The sequence below is a fragment of the Xenopus laevis genome, chromosome 9_10L, assembly GCF_017654675.1.
Source record: "Xenopus laevis strain J_2021 chromosome 9_10L, Xenopus_laevis_v10.1, whole genome shotgun sequence".
NCBI lineage: Eukaryota > Metazoa > Chordata > Amphibia > Anura > Pipidae > Xenopus > Xenopus laevis.
Genome location: NC_054387.1, coordinates 18,075,150 through 18,094,613, shown reverse-complemented (window position 1 = coordinate 18,094,613; position 19,464 = coordinate 18,075,150). Strand labels below are relative to the sequence as shown.

General features: G+C 44.1%; 1 protein-coding gene across 1 annotated transcript; it reads right to left on the bottom strand.

Moving 5' to 3' along the window:
* Nucleotides 1–7,019, bottom strand: LOC121398203 (mitogen-activated protein kinase kinase kinase kinase 4-like). Its single transcript, XM_041577058.1, has 11 exons — nucleotides 6,519–7,019; nucleotides 6,296–6,349; nucleotides 6,077–6,202; nucleotides 5,863–5,973; nucleotides 5,649–5,739; nucleotides 5,377–5,504; nucleotides 4,827–4,881; nucleotides 4,570–4,642; nucleotides 2,302–2,477; nucleotides 1,636–1,826; nucleotides 1–1,135 (listed from the first exon to the last, which is right to left on the bottom strand). The coding sequence occupies exons 5-10, from the start codon at nucleotides 5,677–5,679 to the stop codon at nucleotides 1,711–1,713; spliced, it is 579 nt and encodes a 192-aa protein (XP_041432992.1). The 5' UTR covers nucleotides 5,680–5,739; nucleotides 5,863–5,973; nucleotides 6,077–6,202; nucleotides 6,296–6,349; nucleotides 6,519–7,019; the 3' UTR covers nucleotides 1–1,135; nucleotides 1,636–1,710.
* Nucleotides 7,020–19,464: the final 12,445 nt, after the last annotated feature.

Genomic DNA, 19,464 nt, shown 5'->3' with positions numbered 1-19,464 from the left:
TATGTATTAACATATTTATTTATAAATTGTATGTTATATTTATGCATTTTAGATTAATTCATACTAATTTAAGTTGGGAAGGACTCACATCCATTAGGGTCAAGTTTTAGTGTAAATGGGATCTTCCTATTTAGTAGTTGATCCAGAGGAAGGCAAAAACCCCATCTGAAGCCAGAGCCAATTTGCCTCAGAGGAGGAAAAATTCCTTCCTGACTCCCAAAGGGCAATCGGACAAGTCCCTGGATCAACTTTTACTATGAGTTTATTTTAGTATCAGTACTAAGAGTTTATGTCAGGGTTTAGAGTAGGAGATGTGACTGGTTGTTGAGTGGAAGGCTTGAAAGGATAGAATTTATAAAGGAAAGAATTTGAACAGGAGAAACCATAGAGGAATTGGTGTTAGGAGATTGCAGGGGGGGAGGCAAAAGAAAAGGTGGAGAAGAGAAGCCTCTGTGTAGGGGGCATCATTTTAGTGTGTGGTGTGTGGTTGTGACTAAATATCTTGGTATTGGTGGAATGGAAGAACCAATGGAGGTGCAGGAAGAAGGGCAAGGATTAAAAGATATTTTAAAGAGGAGAAACTCTTGATGATATGTAAATAAAAAAAGATATTGGTGGAGGTGTGTTAGCACAAGGACAGAGCTTGCGGGTAGAGGTAAAATATGGGATAAGGGCTGGTGGTGGAGCTAAAGTTAAATGAAAAGTCCTTGGGTAGAGATGTGGTAATTGGATACTAATGAAAACTAAGGTCCTAATAGTGGAGCTATGGTGTTTGAAAATGTGAATGCTGCTAGTGGAGCTGTAGAGGTGGATGTGAATGTCGGAGCTATGGTTCTGTGAAATGTAGATGCTTAAGGCAAGATGTTGGAGTTATGGTAGTCTGCAAAAAAAGGAAGATGGATGGAACTATGGCAGTTGGAAAGTGAGGTGTAGATGTGATTGGGTGGAGCAAACTAAACTGAAGCAAAGACACTACTGGTGGAGATGGGGTACTCTTAAAAGAATATGTTCATGGAGCTAAAGAAGGAGATAAAGTTCCTGCTGGTGTAGTTGCAGGAATCTTGAAGATACCACTTGCTGAGCTGCATCAGCTTGAAAGGAGATGATGTTTGTGGAGCTGCAGACGCCACTTGATCTGTATGAGAAAAAAATATCAGTCAGTAATAGATCATCATTAATTCTCATTCAGAGGCATTACATTTATGCACAAGCCTTATTCATTAGGGGTTCCAACATGTTAGGGAGTTTTTCTCCCAGGCTGATACTAGAAATAAATGCACTGGCTATGGGAATAGGAAATAATGCCTGAGCCTTCTCAATCGCTTTCTATCCTGTTGTGTTATTGTGCGGCTGCTGCAGTGAGGCTAATGTCCATCAGCACAGAAAACCTTGATTCAGCCTCTACTGCCCGGTGTGTTTATTTGCTTTACACATGGGGAGGATGTGACCAAGAAATGTAAACTTGAGCATCTTCTAGCTGAAACCCACCTCTTGTGCACAGGATTCGGGTCCTACTGTAGACATGTAGACACCCACCTAATGTAGACACCCACCAGGCAGCAAGGGATCAAATTGCTATTTGTCTACCAGCTGAGAAGCATTGTACAGGGATACTGAATGGAGACAGGACCTTACCTTATGGATGTTTCTTTTTCCTCTGCTGTGATTAAGGAAACTCATTCTGGGCTGTTGATGTTATTGGCCACAAGATTAATAACAGGAGAAGCCCTCCAAGGCCATTTGCAGAGCTGCTTCTTGTTCTGCCGATGTCTGTGTGCAAGCACATCGCAGCTGTCTCAGGGTCCAGAGAACTACTCCCTTCAGTCCTGTATAGGGAAAAATCATATTTATGATTCATGAATACTAAATAGTGCTTGTATATGATTCATAAACAAAAAAATAAAGACTGAAGACCAAATGCAAATTGTCTTAGAACGCCATTGTCTCCATTATACTAAAATATAATATTAAGCTAAAGTACCTCTTAAAGGAACAGTTCAGTGTAAAAATAAAAACTGGGTAAATAGATAGGCTGTGCAAAATAAAAAATGTTTCTAATATAGTTTGTTAGCCAAAAATGTAATGTATAAAAGCTGGAGTGATTTGATGTATAACATGTCAGTCAGAACACTACTTCCTGCTTTTCAGCTCTCTCTCTATTTACACAGTTTATATTTTCACATTGAACTGTTTAAAACATGTTTATTATTCCCAGTGCCATTATAATAAAACCAACTCTTGCAGCTGTTGCGTTACACTGTGTGATGGTGCAGTCGTATCAAATATAATGGATTCCCTCACCTTTCTTGGCCGGCCAGTTGTGCAGGGTCAGGAGATGTTCTTCCAACTCAGCCCTGACGATTTTCTTAGGTGGCAGTTGGCTGATGAATGGGTGCTGCAGGAGTTCTTCAGCACTCCCTCTCGCTGAAGGATCCTTCTTCAGACACCACTCCAAGAAGGACACAAAATGTTGTGACCTAGAAAAAAAAAGATTTTAGCTAGCAAAAAAATCCCCATCTATCATCCCCTATCTATCTATCTTTCTATCTATCTATCTATCTATCCATCTATCCATCTAGCTATCATCTATCTGTCCCTCTATTTATCTATCTATCTATCTATTTATCGATCCCTCTATCTATCTATTTGTCCCTCTATTTATCTATCTGTATATCATCTCTATTATTATTAACATGGATTTATATAGTGCCAACATATTGCCTTTATCTATCTATTGTCTATCTATTGTCTATCTATCTATCTATCTATCTATCTATTTATCTATTGATCTATCATCTATGTAGCTGTTCCTCTATTCATCTGCCTATCCCATCTATCTATCTATCTGTCTGTCTGTCTGTCTGTCTGTCTGTCTGTCTATCTATCTATCTATCTATCTATCTATATCTATCTATCGATCCCTCTATCTATCATCTATCTATCTGTCCCTCTATCTATCTATCTATCTATCTATCTATCTATCTATCTATCTATCTATCTATCTATCTATCTATCTATCTATCTATCTATCTATCTATCTATCTGGTGATCCCTTATATCTATGTATCTATCTATCTATCTATCTATCTATTCATCTATCTATCTATCTATCTATCTATCTATTTATCTATATCTATCTAGCGATCCCTCTATCTATCTATCATCTATCTATCTGTCCCTCTATTTATCTATCTGTATATCCCATCTAGCTATCATCTATCTATCTATCTATCCATCTATCTATCTATCTATCTATCTATCTATCTATCTATCTATCTATCTATCTGGCGATCCCTTCTATCTATCTATCTATCTATCTGTCTGTCTGTCTGTCTGTCTGTCTGTCTGTCTATCTATTTATCTATCAATCTATCTAGCTATCCCTCTAGCTATCATCTATCTATCTATCTATCTATCTATCTATCTATCTATCTATCTATCTATTGTCTATCTTTTGATCTATCTATTGGTCCCTCTATCTATCATCTATGTATCTGTCTCTCTATTTATCTATCTGTCTATCCCATCTATCTATCTGTCTGTCTGTCTGTCTGTCTATCTATCAATCCCTGTATCAATCAATATATCTAACTATCTATTCCTCAATCTATCATATATCCCTCTATGTATCTATCTATCTATTTTGATTTGATCTCTTTAGGGAGGAATGAGACCCATAGAATTGCAGCATTACACATTATAGAAATCTTCTCCCAAAGTCTTGTCCCTACTGACTATGCCTTACCTTGTGCACTTTTTCATCTCCAATTTGTACCTGTATGTTAGCCTCCCATTCACTTAGACTGTAAGCTCTATGGAGCAGGGACCTCCTTCCCACTATGTCTCTTACCACATAACACTTAAGCTCTTTGTCCTATAATTCTGTATATATTTATTATGTGATTTGTCTCCCCCATGGTTGCTTATATATATATATATTATACTTTAAGGCACTGTACAGCACTGCGGCTCCTTAACAGCACAATACAAATAAAGTTATACATACATACATACATACATACAAGTGTTCCCCAACCCAAGATTCCCCACTACTATCCCAAACTAGTCAACAAGGGTATAACAAATATCAGTGGCAAATCTAGATGTCTATAAGGCTATGAGGGACAAGGTAAGGTCCTGTGATTTTCCCACACCCTCTCCTGACTGCACCATAGTGCACATGGCCTGTAATCTCACAGTAGTGGGGCCCATAGTTATATGTTATACATAAAATATATCATATCTGCTCTGCATCCACCTATATTTCCCTGAAAACACACATATCCCTGCCTGCATCTCATGGGCCACATTTAAAGTCTGCAATAGAAAAACCTCTATTTATATTTAGGAGGTATTTAAACAAAATACACATCCCCCTGAGCTGAGACTGAAATCTCCCCATTATCCCAAATTTGTACAGACAAGGGGCATGGTGAGGGCAGACTGTGGAAGCGGCTAAGTGGATATAGGAGTTGCCAAATGTCCCAAGTGTTAATAAGAAAATGTGGGGAGTTCCATGTCTGCAAGCACAGGTACAATGTACAGTGACTCGAGCTGGGACAGACTCACCATCTGTTTGATTGAAGCTTCGGTGGTTGAGCTTCTCTTATCAGGTGTTCCACCGGGTATTGATCTGCGTAAGCTAAAAATGAAAAACATATATATCAGGCCCATCGAACATGTCTAGAACTTATTTATTTAATCTATAGAAAAAGTTCTTTTTTGCTGGAAATAGCAAATTACCCCAAATTCCTCCCATTCTGATATAGAACCTCTGCTGCTCAATGTATAAAATAAAGTAGCCACAATTGTTGTGATTCACTTACGTGGTTTTCCCTCGGCCATTTCGATGGCGGTTATCCCGAGCGACCAGATGTCACACTGCAAAAGAGCATTAGAAGGAGAGAATTGGGTTAGTGGGCGTTTAATAAAATTTAAGTAAAAAGGTTACACTTATACAATTCTCTTTTAGAAACATATACAAATATTATCATGGGTGCAAAAGGACACGCCATTCTCCTTAGCTCAATTATGGCCAAAACAGAACAAAATACTAAATTATAAAATAGCCCAATGCACACCCAAGTAAATGAACACATCATGGTATATGTAAAAGTGAAAAAATGCTTTATTATATATAAACGTGTATACAGCAGTACATCTCCATTACAAACAATAGCAGTTACTGTACATAACACCAGCGTCACAATGCAAATGAGCAAATATATTAAAGCAGACACATTGTGCAAAAAGTTAAGAAACCCAACTTTTCGGAAAAACTCCTTTCTCTCCATGAGAAAATGACTGCTTCTATGTCCCATTAACACTGATAAGTAAATGCTCCGTGTTGTTACAAGTATTATAAGTACAACATACTTTGGTGTCGTATGCCAGGCGCTGGCCCTTCTGCCTTATGGCCTCGGGTGCCATCCAGTGTGCAGTCCCGTCTGCTTCATGGCACAATCCAGTCTGTGGGTCCAGGTCCCAGCTGTTTCCAAAGTCGACTGAAATGACAGATAGAATCTATTAATGGAAAATAATTTGTTTAACCATAATAAGATAGAAACCTAAATTATTAAACCCCCTGACTCCATATTCACAGAAGTTCCCCACCATCCATTACTCTTATAAGTTTAAGTTTTACTCACTGATCTTGACTTTGGCCGTCTCTGTGAGCATGATGTTCAGGCTCTTGATGTCTCTATGAACGGCCCGGTTCTTGTGAATGTGGTGCAGCCCCTGGGGAGAATGAGATGTAGGTTATTAGACTATAACAGACATAAGACTAAACATTCCCAACAAAGGGATTGTATATATAATTTATGCAATTAAAGAGTCCTTAAGGGGTAAATCTGGCCTTACCTTTAAAACCTCCTTGCAGACATAGCCAATCCAGGTCTCCTTCAGGGATTGGCCATTGGTCTTGCTGATGAGGTTGTGGAGAGAACCGCCACCACAGTATTCAAGAACAATCTACAACAGAAAGAAATTATTTAAGGTTATGGATTGTATCACTTCCAGTGGAGATTGCTTTGGCACAAGAGGAATGAATACGATACAGTAAATCATTTCTTACTTCCAAGAGCTCCGATGAGCACTCCGTGAGTGGAGTCCTGTAGTAGGCTCCATAGAAAGAGGCGATGTTCTTGTGGCCGCCGAACTGCTGGAGAAACTTCAGCTCCCTGCAGACTGACTCTTCATCCTGGAGTGGAATAATAGAAATCCCTTTAGCTCACATAGTCCACTACACAAATAGGATTGATATATAATGATTGGAATTATAAAGATACAGTACTCGGCTGATGTTGGCGATCTTCACCGCTACCACTCCTCTACGATGGTGACGACCCTGTAATACAGACAGAAAGGTTGACTTATATACAAGTAGGAAAGAGAGGGTCTAATGCAGCCCCCAAACCAGAAGCTTGATATGTCTGCCTAAATCATTGTGTGATTGTGTGTAGTGATCACAATCTTGTTCAGTTCCCCTACTCTCCAGGAATTGGTTGGTCCCTTACCTTGTAGACGTCTCCGGTGCCGCCCCCTCCAAGAAGCACATCCTTGGTCAGCCGACCATTAGGAGGCTGGAAAATAAAATAGAAAAAAGAAGGATTTTATTGATAACATAATATTCCCCAGGTTACAAAACATGTCTCACTTCCGGCAGTAGCGGCAAGTGTTTTACCCTCCTTTCTACTCACCTTATAAATCTCAGAGAGGGTACTGGGTTCCGCCTGTGGCTGAAAGAGAAGAGAAAGAGTCTATTACATTCTATACTTTATCTGTATCTGTTCTCTATACAGTAAAACCCTAAATTCAGATAAAATAGTAGCAGTTGCTTTACCTTCCTCCAGGGGGCGCAGAATAGCATTGCGTCCAAGTTTTTAGCTCTTAAAAGAGCTGTTGGGTTATAAAGAGAGATCAGCTGACGTCAAAGGAAGATGTTTTCTCCAAACGCCAAAAATCAGATGGAATATCGCTGAATATCTCTATAAAACAATCGCTGTGAAATCACTTTGAAAATCACTGAAAAAGACGCTATGAAACGCTTCGTCGCTTGGAAATTTCACTGTTTGGGGACATAGAAAGAAAGAAGAGATTGTAAGCTCACGTGCACCAGCCCTCTCTGCTATACATATCAGGATTCACTGCCTTATATAAGTATTCACACCCTCAACCAATTCTCCCATTGTACCAAAAGCAAACCCTAAACTTATATATATTGTTTATCTATTGTATCTGTTATTTTTATTCTGACCATAAATTCTGAAATCTGATATCCATTGGCAAAAAAACGAAATGAAATTAAACAGGTTGCAGCATTTCCCTGTATTGGCACCATCCATTCTTCCCGCTGTTATAATATGAGGCTCAGTCCCTGATGAAATGCAGCCTCTGAACATCATGATGACAAAGTAATAGGACTAGTACAGGCTGCAGGTCTGACAAGGGATGCTGGGATTTGTACTATAGGCTACAGGTCTGACAAGGGATGCTGGGATTTGTACTATAGGCTGCAGGTCTGACAAGGGATGCTGGGATTTGTACTATAGGCTACAGGTCTGACAAGGGATGCTGGGATTTGTAGGTCAGTAACAGTTAGAATACCACAAGCTGCTGGTCTGACAAGGGATGGTGTGATTTGAAGTTCAGTAAAAGCTGGAAGACTACAGGCTGCAGGTCTGACAAGGGATGCTGGGATTTGTAGGTCAGTAACAGTTAGAAGATCACAAGCTGCAGGTCTGACAAGGGATGCTGGAATTTGTAGTTCAGTAACAGTTAGAAGACCACAAGCTGCTGGTCTGACAAGGGATGCTGGGATTTGTAGTTCATTGAGAGCTGGATGACTACAGGCTGCAGGTCTGACAAGGGATGCTGGGATTTGTACTACAGGCTACAGGTCTGACAAAGGATGCTGGGATTTGTACTATAGGCTACAGGTCTGACAAGGGATGCTGGGATTTGTACCATAGGCTACAGGTCTGACAAGGGATGCTGGGATTTGTACTATAGGCTACAGGTCTGACAAGGGATGCTGGGATTTGTACTATAGGCTGCAGGTATGACAAGGGATGCTGGGATTTGTACTATAGGCTGCAGGTCTGACAAGGGATGCTGGGATTTTTAGGTCAGTAACAGTTAGAAGACCACAAGCTGCTGGTTTGACAAGGGATGTTGGGATTTGTAGTTCAGTAAGAGCTAAAAGACTACAGACTGCAGGTCTGACAAGGGATGCTGGGATTTGTAGTTCAGTAACAGTTAGAAGATCACAAGCTGCAGGTCTGACAAGGGATGCTGGGATTTTTAAGTTAGTAACAGTTAGAAGACGACACGCTGCTGGTCTGACAAGGGATGCTGGGATTTGTAGTTCATTAAGAGCAAGAAGACTACAGGCTGATGGTCTGACAAGGGATGCTGGGATTTGTACTATAGGCTACAGGTCTGACAAGGGATGCTGGGATTCGTACTTTAAGATACAGGTCTGACAAGGGATGCTGGGATTTGTACTATAGGCTGCAGGTCTGACAAGGGATGCTGGGATTTGTACTATAGGCAGCAGGTATGACAAGGGATGCTGGGATTTGTACTATAGGCTGCGGGTCTGACAAGGGAAGCTGGGATTTGTAGGTCAGTAACAATTAGAAGACTACAGGCTGCAGGTCTGACAAGGGATGCTGGGATCTGTAGGTCAGTAACAGTTAGAAGACCACAAGCTGCTGGTCTGACAAGGGATGCTGGGATTTGTAGTTCAGTAACAGTTAGAAGATCACAAGCTGCAGGTCTGACAAGGGATGCTGGGATTTGTAGGTCAGTAAAAGTTAGAAGACCTCAAGCTGCTGGTCTGACAAGGGATGCTGGGATTTGTAGGTCAGTAACAGTTAGAGGACAACACGCTGCTGTTCTGACAAGGGATGCTTGGATTTGTAGTTCATTAAGAGATAGAAGACTACAGGCTGATGGTCTGACAAGGGATGCTGGGATTTGTACTATAGGCTACAGGTCTGACAAGGGATGCTGGGATTTGTACTTTAAGATACAGGTCTGACAAGGGATGCTGGGATTTGTACTATAGGCTGCAGGTCTGACGAGATGCTGGGATTTGTAGGCCAGTAACAGTTAGAAGACTACAGGCTGCAGATCTGACAAGGGATGCTGGGATTTGTACTATAGGCTGCAGGTCTGACAAGGGATGCTGGGATTTGTACTATAGGCTACAGGTCTGACAAGGGATGCTGGGATTTGTACTATAGGCTACAGGTCTGACAAGGGATGCTGGGATTTGTACTTTAAGATACAGGTCTGACAAGGGATGCTGGGATTTGTACTATAGACTACAGGTCTGACAAGGGATGCTGGGATTTGTACTATAGGCTGCAGGTCTGACGAGATGCTGGGATTTGTAGGCCAGTAACAGTTAGAAGACTACAGGCTGCAGATCTGATAAGGGATGCTGGGATTTGTACTATAGGCTGCAGGTCTGACAAGGGATGCTGGGATTTGTAGGCCAGTAACAGTTAGAAGACTACAGGCTGCAGGTCTGACAAGGGATGCTGGGATTTGTACTTATAGGCTACAGGTCTGACAAGGGATGCTGGGATTTGAACTAAAGGCTACATGTCTGACAAGGGATGCTGGGATTTGTACTAAAGGCTACAGGTCTGACAGGGGATGCTGGGATTTGTACTATAGGCTACAGGTCTGACAAGAGATGCTGGGATTTGTAGTTCAGTAAGAGCTCTAAGACTACAGGCTGATGGTCTGACAAGGGATGCTGGGATTTGTACTATAGGCTGCAGGTCTGACAAGGGATGCTGGGATTTGTACTATAGGCTACAGCTCTGACAAGGGATGCTGGGATTTGTACTATAGGCTACAGGTCTGACAAGGGATGCTGGGATTTGTACTATAGGCGTCAGGTCTGACAAGGGATGCTGGGATTTGTACTATAGGCTGCAGGTCTGACAAGGGATGCTGGGATTTGTACTATAGGCTGCAGGTATGAAAAGGGATGCTGGGATGTGTACTATAGGCTACAGGTCTGACAAGGGATGCTGGGATTTGTACTATAGGCTGCAGGTCTGACAAGGGATGCTGGGATTTGTACTATAGGCTGCAGGTCTGACAAGGGATGCTGGGATTTGTAGGCCAGTAATAGTTAGAAGACTACAGATTGCAGGTCTGACAAGGGATGCTGGGATTTGTACTATAGGCTACAGGTCTGACAAGGGATCCTGGGATTTGTAGGCCAGTAACAGTTAGAAGACTACAGGCTGCAGGTCTGACAAGGGATGCTGGGATTTGTACTATAGGCTACAGTTCTGACAAGGGATGCTGGGATTTGTACTAAAGGCTACAGGTCTGACAGGGGATGCTGGGATTTGTACTATAGGCTACAGGTCTGACAAGAGATGCTGGGATTTGTAGTTCAGTAAGAGCTGGAAGACTACAGGCTGCAGGTCTGACAAGGGATGCTGGGATTTGTAGTTCAGTATCAGTTAGAAGACCACAAGCTGCAGGTCTGACAAGGGATGCTGGGATTTGTTGGTCAGTAACAGTTAGAAGACCACAAGCTGCTGGTATGACAAGGGATGCTGGGATTTGTAGTTCAGTAAGAGCTGGAAGACTACAGGCTGCAGGTCTGACAAGTGATGCTGGGATTTGTAGTTCATTAAAAGCTAAAAGACTACAGGCTGCAGGTTTGACAAGGGATGCTGGGATTTGTAGGTCAGTAACAGTTAGAAGACCACCAGCTGCAGCTCTGACAAGGGATGCTGAGATTTGTACTATAGGCTATAGGTCTGACAAGGGATGCTGGGATTTGTAGTTCATTAACTATGTAACTAACTATGTAACTATTAAGAACTAGAAGACTACAGGCTGCAGTCTGACAAGGGATGCTGGTATTTGTAGGTCAGTAACAGTTAGAAGACCACAAGCTGCTGGTCTGACAAGGGATGCTGGGATTTGTAGTTCATTAATAGCTAGAAGACTACAGTTCTTTAAGAGCTAGAAGACTACAGGCTGCAGGTCTGACAAGGGATGCTGGGATTTGTACTATAGGGTACAGGTGTGACAAGGGATGCTGGGATTTTTACTATAGGCTACAGGTCTGACAAGGGATGCTGGGATTTGTATTACAGGCTGCAGGTATGACAAGGGATGCTTGGATTTGTATTACAGGCTGCAGGTCTGACAAGGGATGCTGGGATTTGTACTATAGGCTGCAGGTCTGACAAGGGATGCTGGGATTTGTATTACAGGCTGCAGGTCTGACAAGGGATGCTGGGATTTGTACTATAGGCTGCAGGTGTGAAAAGGGATGCTGGGATTTGTATTACAGGCTGCAGGTCTGACAAGGGATGCTGGGATTTGCATTACAGGCTGCAGGTCTGACAAGGGATGCTGGGATTTGTACTATAGGCTGCAGGTGTGAAAAGGGATGCTGGGATTTGTATTACAGGCTGCAGGTCTGACAAGGGATGCTGGGATTTGTACTATAGGCTACAGGTCTGACAAGGGATGCTGGGTTTTGTATTACAGGCTGCAGATCTGACAAGGGATGCTGGGATTTGTACTATAGGCTACAGGTCCGACAAGGGTTGCTGGGATTTGTACTATAGGCTACAGGTCTGACAAGGGTTGCTGGGATTTGTACTATAGGCTGCAGGTCTGACAAGGGATGCTGGGATTTGTACTATAGGCTGCAGGTCTGACAAGGGATGCTGGGATTTGTAGGCCAGTAACAGTTAGAAGACTACAGGCTGCAGATCTGACAAGGGATGCTGGGATTTGTACTATAGGCTGCAGGTCTGACAAGGGATGCTGGGATTTGTACTATAGGCTGCAGGTCTGACAAGGGATGCTGGGATTTGTAGGCCAGTAACAGTTAGAAGACTACAGGCTGCTGGTCTGACAAGGGATGCTGGGATTTGTACTATAGGCTGCAGGTTTGACAAGGGATGCTGGGATTTGTACTATAGGCTGCAGGTATGACAAGGGATGCTGGGATTTGTACTATAGGCTGCAGGTATGACAAGGGATGCTGGGATTTGTACAATAGGCTGCAGGTATGACAAGGGATGCTGGGATTTGTACTAGAGGCTGCAGGTATGACAAGGGATGCTGGGATTTGTAGGCCAGCAACAGTTAGAAGACTACAGGCTGCAGGTCTGACAAGGGATGCTGGGATTTGTACTATAGGCCACAGGTCTGACAAGGGATGCTGGGATTTATACTATAGGCTGCAGGTATGACAAGGGATGCTGGGATTTTTACTATAGGCTACAGGTCTGACAAGGGTTGCTTGGATTTGTATTACCGGCTGCAGGTATGACAAGGGATGCTTGGATTTGTATTACAGGCTGCAGGTCTGACAAGGGATGCTGGGATTTGTACTATAGGCTGCAGGTCTGACAAGGGATGCTTGGATTTGTATTACAGGCTGCAGGTCTGACAAGGGATGCTGGGATTTGTACTATAGGCTGCAGGTGTGAAAAGGGATGCTGGGATTTGTATTACAGGCTGCAGGTCTGACAAGGGATGCTGGGATTTGTACTATAGGCTGCAGGTCTGACAAGGGATGCTGGGATTTGTAGGCCAGTAACAGTTAGAAGACTACAGGTTGCAGATCTGACAAGGGATGCTGGGATTTGTACTATAGGCTGCAGGTATGACAAGGGATGCTGGGATTTGTACTATAGGCTGCAGGTCTGACAAGGGATGCTGGGATTTGTAGGCCAGTAACAGTTAGAAGACTACAGGCTGCAGGTCTGACAAGGGATGCTGGGATTTGTACTATAGGCTGCAGGTCTGACAAGGGATGCTGGGATTTGTACTATAGGCTGCAGGTCTGACAAGGGATGCTGGGATTTGTAGGCCAGTAACAGTTAGAAGACTACAGGCTGCAGGTCTGACAAGGGGTGCTGGGATTTGTACTATAGGCTGCAGGTCTGACAAGGGATGCTGGGATTTGTACTATAGGCTGCAGGTCTGAACAAGGGATGCTGGGATTTGTAGGCCAGTAACAGTTAGAAGACTACAGGCTGCAGGTCTGACAAGGGATGCTGGGATTTGTACTATAGGCTGCAGGTCTGACAAGGGATGCTGGGATTTGTACTATAGGCTGCAGGTCTGACAAGGGATGCTGGGATTTGTAGGCCAGTAACAGTTAGAAGACTACAGGCTGCAGGTCTGACAAGCGATGCTGGGATTTGTACTATAGGCTGCAGGTCTGACAAGGGATGCTGGGATTTGTACTATAGGCTGCAGGTATGACAAGGGATGCTGGGATTTGTACAATAGGCTGCAGGTATGACAAGGGATGCTGGGATTTGTACTATAGGCTGCAGGTATGACAAGGGATGCTGGGATTTGTACTATAGGCTGCAGGTCTGACAAGGGATGCTGGGATTTGTAGGCCAGTAACAGTTAGAAGACTACAGGCTGCATGTCTGACAAGGGATGCTGGGATTTGTACTATAGGCCACAGGTCTGACAAGGGATGCTGGGATTTATACTATAGGCTACAGGTCTGACAAGGGATGCTGGGATTTGTATTACAGGCTGCAGGTATGACAAGGGATGCTTGGATTTGTATTACAGGCTGCAGGTCTGACAAGGGATGCTGGGATTTGTACTATAGGCTGCAGGTCTGACAAGGGATGCTGGGATTTGTACTATAGGCTGCAGGTGTGAAAAGGGATGCTGGGATTTGTACTATAGGCTGCAGGTCTGACAAGGGATGCTGGGATTTGTACTATAGGCTGCAGGTCTGACAAGGGAGCTGGGATTTGTAGGCAGTAATAGTTAGAAGACTACAGATTGCAGGTCTGACAAGGGATGCTGGGATTTGTACTATAGGCTACAGGTCTGACAAGGGATCCTGGGATTTGTAGGCCAGTAACAGTTAGAAGACTACAGGCTGCAGGTCTGACAAGGGATGCTGGATTTGTACTATAGGCTACAGTTCTGACAGGGAGGGGATGCTGGGATTTTGTACTAAGGCTACAGGTCTGACAGGGGATGCTGGGATTTGTACTATAGGCTACAGGTCTGACAAGAGATGCTGGGATTTGTAGTTCAGTAAGAGCTGGAAGACTACAGGCTGCAGGTCTGACAAGGGATGCTGGGATTTGTAGTTCAGTATCAGTTAGAAGACCACAAGCTGCAGGTCTGACAAGGGATGCTGGGATTTGTTGGTCAGTAACAGTTAGAAGACCACAAGCTGCTGGTATGACAAGGGATGCTGGGATTTGTAGTTCAGTAAGAGCTGGAAGACTACAGGCTGCAGGTCTGACAAGTGATGCTGGGATTTGTAGTTCATTAAAAGCTAAAAGACTACAGGCTGCAGGTTTGACAAGGGATGCTTGGATTTGTAGGTCAGTAACAGAAGACCACAAGCTGCTGGTCTGACAAGGGATGCTGGGATTTGTAGGTCAGTAACAGTTAGAAGACCACCAGCTGCAGCTCTGACAAGGGATGCTGAGATTTGTACTATAGGCTATAGGTCTGACAAGGGATGCTGGGATTTGTAGTTCATTAACTATGTAACTAACTGTAACTATTAAGAACTAGAAGACTACAGGCTGCAGTCTGACAAGGGATGCTGGTATTTGTAGGTCAGTAACAGTTAGAAGACCACAAGCTGCTGGTCTGACAAGGGATGCTGGGATTTGTAGTTCATTAATAGCTAGAAGACTACAGTTCTTTAAGAGCTAGAAGACTACAGGCTGCAGGTCTGACAAGGGATGCTTGGATTTGCATTACAGGCTGCAGGTCTGACAAGGGATGCTGGGATTTGTACTATAGGCTGCAGGTGTGAAAAGGGATGCTGGGATTTGTATTACAGGCTGCAGGTCTGACAAGGGATGCTGGGATTTGTACTATAGGCTACAGGTCTGACAAGGGATGCTGGGTTTTGTATTACAGGCTGCAGATCTGACAAGGGATGCTGGGATTTGTACTATAGGCTACAGGTCCGACAAGGAATGCTGGGATTTGTACTATAGGCTACAGGTCTGACAAGGGTTGCTGGGATTTGTACTATAGGCTACAGGTCTGACAAGGGATGCTGGGATTTGTACTATAGGCTGCAGGTTTGACAAGGGATGCTGGGATTTGTACTATAGGCTGCAGGTATGACAAGGGATGCTGGGATTTGTACTATAGGCTGCAGGTATGACAAGGGATGCTGGGATTTGTACTATAGGCTGCAGGTATGACAGGGATGCTGGGGTATTTGAGGCATGGGGATTCTGGGATTTGTCTATAGGCTGCAGGTATGACAAGGGATCTGGATTTGTAGTATAGGCTGCAGGTCTGACAAGGGATGCTGGGATTTGTAGGCCAGTAACAGTTAGAAGACTACAGGCTGCAGGTCTGACAAGGGATGCTGGGATTTGTACTATAGGCTACAGGTCTGACAAGGGATGCTGGGATTTGTACTATAGCCTACAGGTCTGTCACGGGATGCTGGGATTTGTACTAAAGGCTACAGGTCTTACAAGGGATGCTGGGATTTGTACTATAGGCTACAGGTCTGACAGGGGATGCTGGGATTTGTACTATAGGCTACAGGTCTGACAAGGGATGCTGGGATTTGTAGTTCAGTATCAGTAAGAAGACCACAAGCTGCAGGTCTGACAAGGGATGCTGGGATTTGTTGGTCAGTAACAGTTAGAATACCACAGCTTGCTGGTCTGACAAGGGATGCTGGATATGTAGTTCAGTAAGAGCTGGAAGACTACAGGCTGCAGGTCTGACAAGTGATGCTGGGATTTTGTAGTTCAGTAACAGTTAGAAGACCACAAGCTGCTGGTCTGACAAGGGATGCTGGGATTTGTAGTTCATTAAGATCTAAAAGACTACAGGCTGCAGGTTTGACAAGGGATGCTGGGATTTGTACTATAGGCTGCAGGTCTGAACAAGGGATGCTGGATTTGTACTATAGGCTGCAGGTCTGACAAGGGATGCTGGGATTTGTAGGCCAGTAACAGTTTAGAAGACTACAGGCTGCAGGTCTGACAAGGGATGCTGGGATTGTTACTATAGGCTGCAGGTCTGACAAGGGATGCTGGGATTTGTACTATAGGCTGCAGGTATGACAAGGTGCGGGATTTGTACTATAGGCTGCAGGTATGACAGTGGATGCTGGGTTTGTACAATAGGCTGCAGGTATCGACCAAGCGGATGCTGGGATTTGTAACTATAGGCTGCGGTTATGGACAAGGGATGCTGGATTTTGTACCATAGGCCTGCAGGTTGACAAGGGATGCTGGGATTTGTAGGCCAGTAACAGTTTAGAAGACTACAGGCCTGCAATGTCTGACGGGATGCTGGGCTTTGTACTATAGGCCACAGGTCGACAAGGGAATGCTTGGGATTTATAACTATAGGCTGCAGGTCTGACAAGGGATGCCTGGATTTTTTACTATAGGCTAACAGGTTGACAAGGGGATGCTGGGATTTGTATTACATGGCTGCAGGTATGACAAGGGATGCTTGGATTTGTATTACGGTGCCAGGTCTGACAAGGGATGCCGGGATTTTGTCTATAGGCTGCTGTCTGACAAGGGATGCCTGGGATTTGTACTATAGGCTGCAGGTGGAAAAGGGATGCTTGGATTTGCATTACGGCGCAGGTCTGACAAGGGATGCTGGGATTTGTACTATAGGCTACAGGTCCTGAACAAGGGATGGCTGGTGTTTTGTATTAACACGGCTGCAGATCTTGACAAGGTATGCTGGGGATTTGTTCTATCGGCCTACAGGTCGGCGACAAGGAAATGCTGGGATTTGTACTATAGGCTACAGGTTCTGACAAGGGTTTGCTGGGATTTGTACTATAGGCTGCAGGTCTGACAAGGGATGCTGGGATTTGTACTATAGGCTGCAGGTCTGACAAGGATGCTGGATTTGTAGGCCAGTAACAGTTAGAAGACTACAGGGCTGCCAGGTCTGACAACGGATGCTGGGATTTTGTACTATAGGCTGCAGTCTGACAGGATGCTGGGATTATTGTACTATGGCCTATACGGTCTGACAAGGGTTGGCTGGGATTTGTAAGCCAGTAACAGTTAGAAGACTACAGGCTGCAGGGTCCTGACAAGGGATGCTGGGATTTGTACTATAGGCTGCAGGTCTGACAAGGGATTGTCTGGGATTTGTAGGCTCAGTAACAGTTAGAAGACTACAGGCTGCAGGTCTGACAAGGGATGCCTGGGTTTGTTTCTATAGGCTACAGGTCCGACAGGAATGCTGGGGATTTGTACTATGGGCTACAGGGGTCTGACAAGGGTTGCTGGGATTGTACTATAGGCTGCAGGTCTGAAAGGGATGCTGGGATTCTGTACTATAGGCTGCAGGTCTGACAGGGGATGCTGGGATTTGTAGGCCAGTAACAGTTAGAAGAACTACAGGCCTGCAGATCTGACAAGGGATGCTGGGATTTGTACTATAGGCTGCTGCAGGTATGACAAGGGATGCTGGGATTTTGTACTATAGGGCATAGCAGGTCTGACAAGGATGCCTCGTGGCATTTGTGAGGCCAGTAACAGTTAGAATGACTGACAAGGCTGCAGGTCTGAGCAAGGGTGCTGGGATTTGTACTATAAGGCTGCAGGTCTGACAAGGGAATGCTGGGATTATGTAGGCCAGTAACAGTTAGAAGCACTACAGGCTCGGCAGGTACTTAGAACGAAGGGACTGGCCTGGGATTTGTACGATGCGGCTGCAGGTCTTGACAAGGGCGATGCTGGGGAATTTGTACTATAGGCTGGGCAGGATGAGTGACAAAGGGATGCTGGGATTCGTACTTTAAGATAAACAGGTCTGACTAAGGGCAGTGCGTGGGATTTGTACTATATGCGCCTAACAGATCCTGACAAGGGATGCTGGGATTTTGGTACTGATATGCTACAGGTCCTGACAGGGGGATTCTGGGATTTGTACTATAGGCTGCAGGTCTGACAAGGGATGCTTGGGATTTGTACTATAGGCGGTTAGACAGGTCTGACAATACGGGATGCTAGGGATTAATGCTATTTACCGAGAGCTGGCAGGTAAGAAAGGGATGGTGGGAGTTAGAGATGTTAACTACAGGCTACGAAGGTCTGACGGGGATGCTGGGATTTGTACTAATAGGCTGACAAGGTCTGACAGGGGATTCTGGGATTTTGTACTATTAGGTTACAGGTTGACAGACAGGGGATGCTGGGATTTGTCGACTATAGGCTGACAGGTCTGAAGGGGATTCTGCGGATTTGTACTATAGGCTACAGGGGTCATGACAAGGGATGCCTAAGGATTTGTAGCTATAGGCACAGGTCTGAAATGGATGCTGGAGATTTTTGTATTACAGGCTGCAGGTCTGAACCAAGGGTGCTAGGGATTTGGTATTACAAGGCTGCCAGGTCCTGACAAGGGATGGTTGCGATTTTGTACTATAGCGGCTTAAGGTCTGACAGGGAATGCTGGGATTTGTACTATAGGCTAAAGGTCTGACAAGGGATGCTGGGAATTTGGTATTTTACCAGGCTGCAGGTCGACAGGGGATTCTGGGATTTGTTTCTATAGGCTAGCAGGTACTGACAGGGGATGCTGGGATTTGTACTATAGGCTAACAGGTCTGACAAGGGATGCTGGGATTTGTACGTATAGGGCTACAGGTCTGACAAGGGATGCTGGGATTTGTATTACAGGCTACATACAGGTCTGACAGGGATGCTGGGATTTGTAACTGTAGCCTACAGGTCCCTGACAGGGGTATGCTGCGGATTTTGTACTTATAGGTTGTAGGTATGACAAGTTGGGATGCTGGGATTTGTAGTCAGTAAGCAATTAGAAACTAAGGCTACAGGTGTGACAAGGGATGCTCGGGACTTTCAGCGACATGAGTCACACTGACTGGGAAGTTGCAGCTCCAAAACTTTTTCCTTTAAAGGCTTTTAAGAAGTCACTTTATTATAATACAGAGTAACGATGCAAAGAGAAATGTGAATATTAATAAGTATGGTGTAGGAGAAACACCAAAGTGGCCACTGTCCATGTCATCCAACACTGGGTGACGCCCTGTTATATGGGAAAAATGGGGGTTTCAGACTTTGCCCTTAAATAATTGCTTAACTTTTAACTGAAAAAGCTTTTTAACAAGTACATTTTTATATACAAAGTGAGATAAGCAGAGAGAAAATAAATTATTAATATTATTAGAGGAGAATCGACAGCGGGCCAACTGTCATGTCACTGTGCCAAAACATGGGTGACCCCTGTTTATAATGGAACATGGGAGTTATAGAACTTTTCCCCCCTTATAATTTCTTAATTTCCCCTTAAAATGCTTTTTAAGAAGTAAATGGTGATATACAAAAAGTGAAGATAACAGATGAGAAATATAAATTTTAACAAGCATTAGAGGGTTAAACCTTGAACAGCAAATGTCACTCCAGAATGTTGCCATAGTGACCC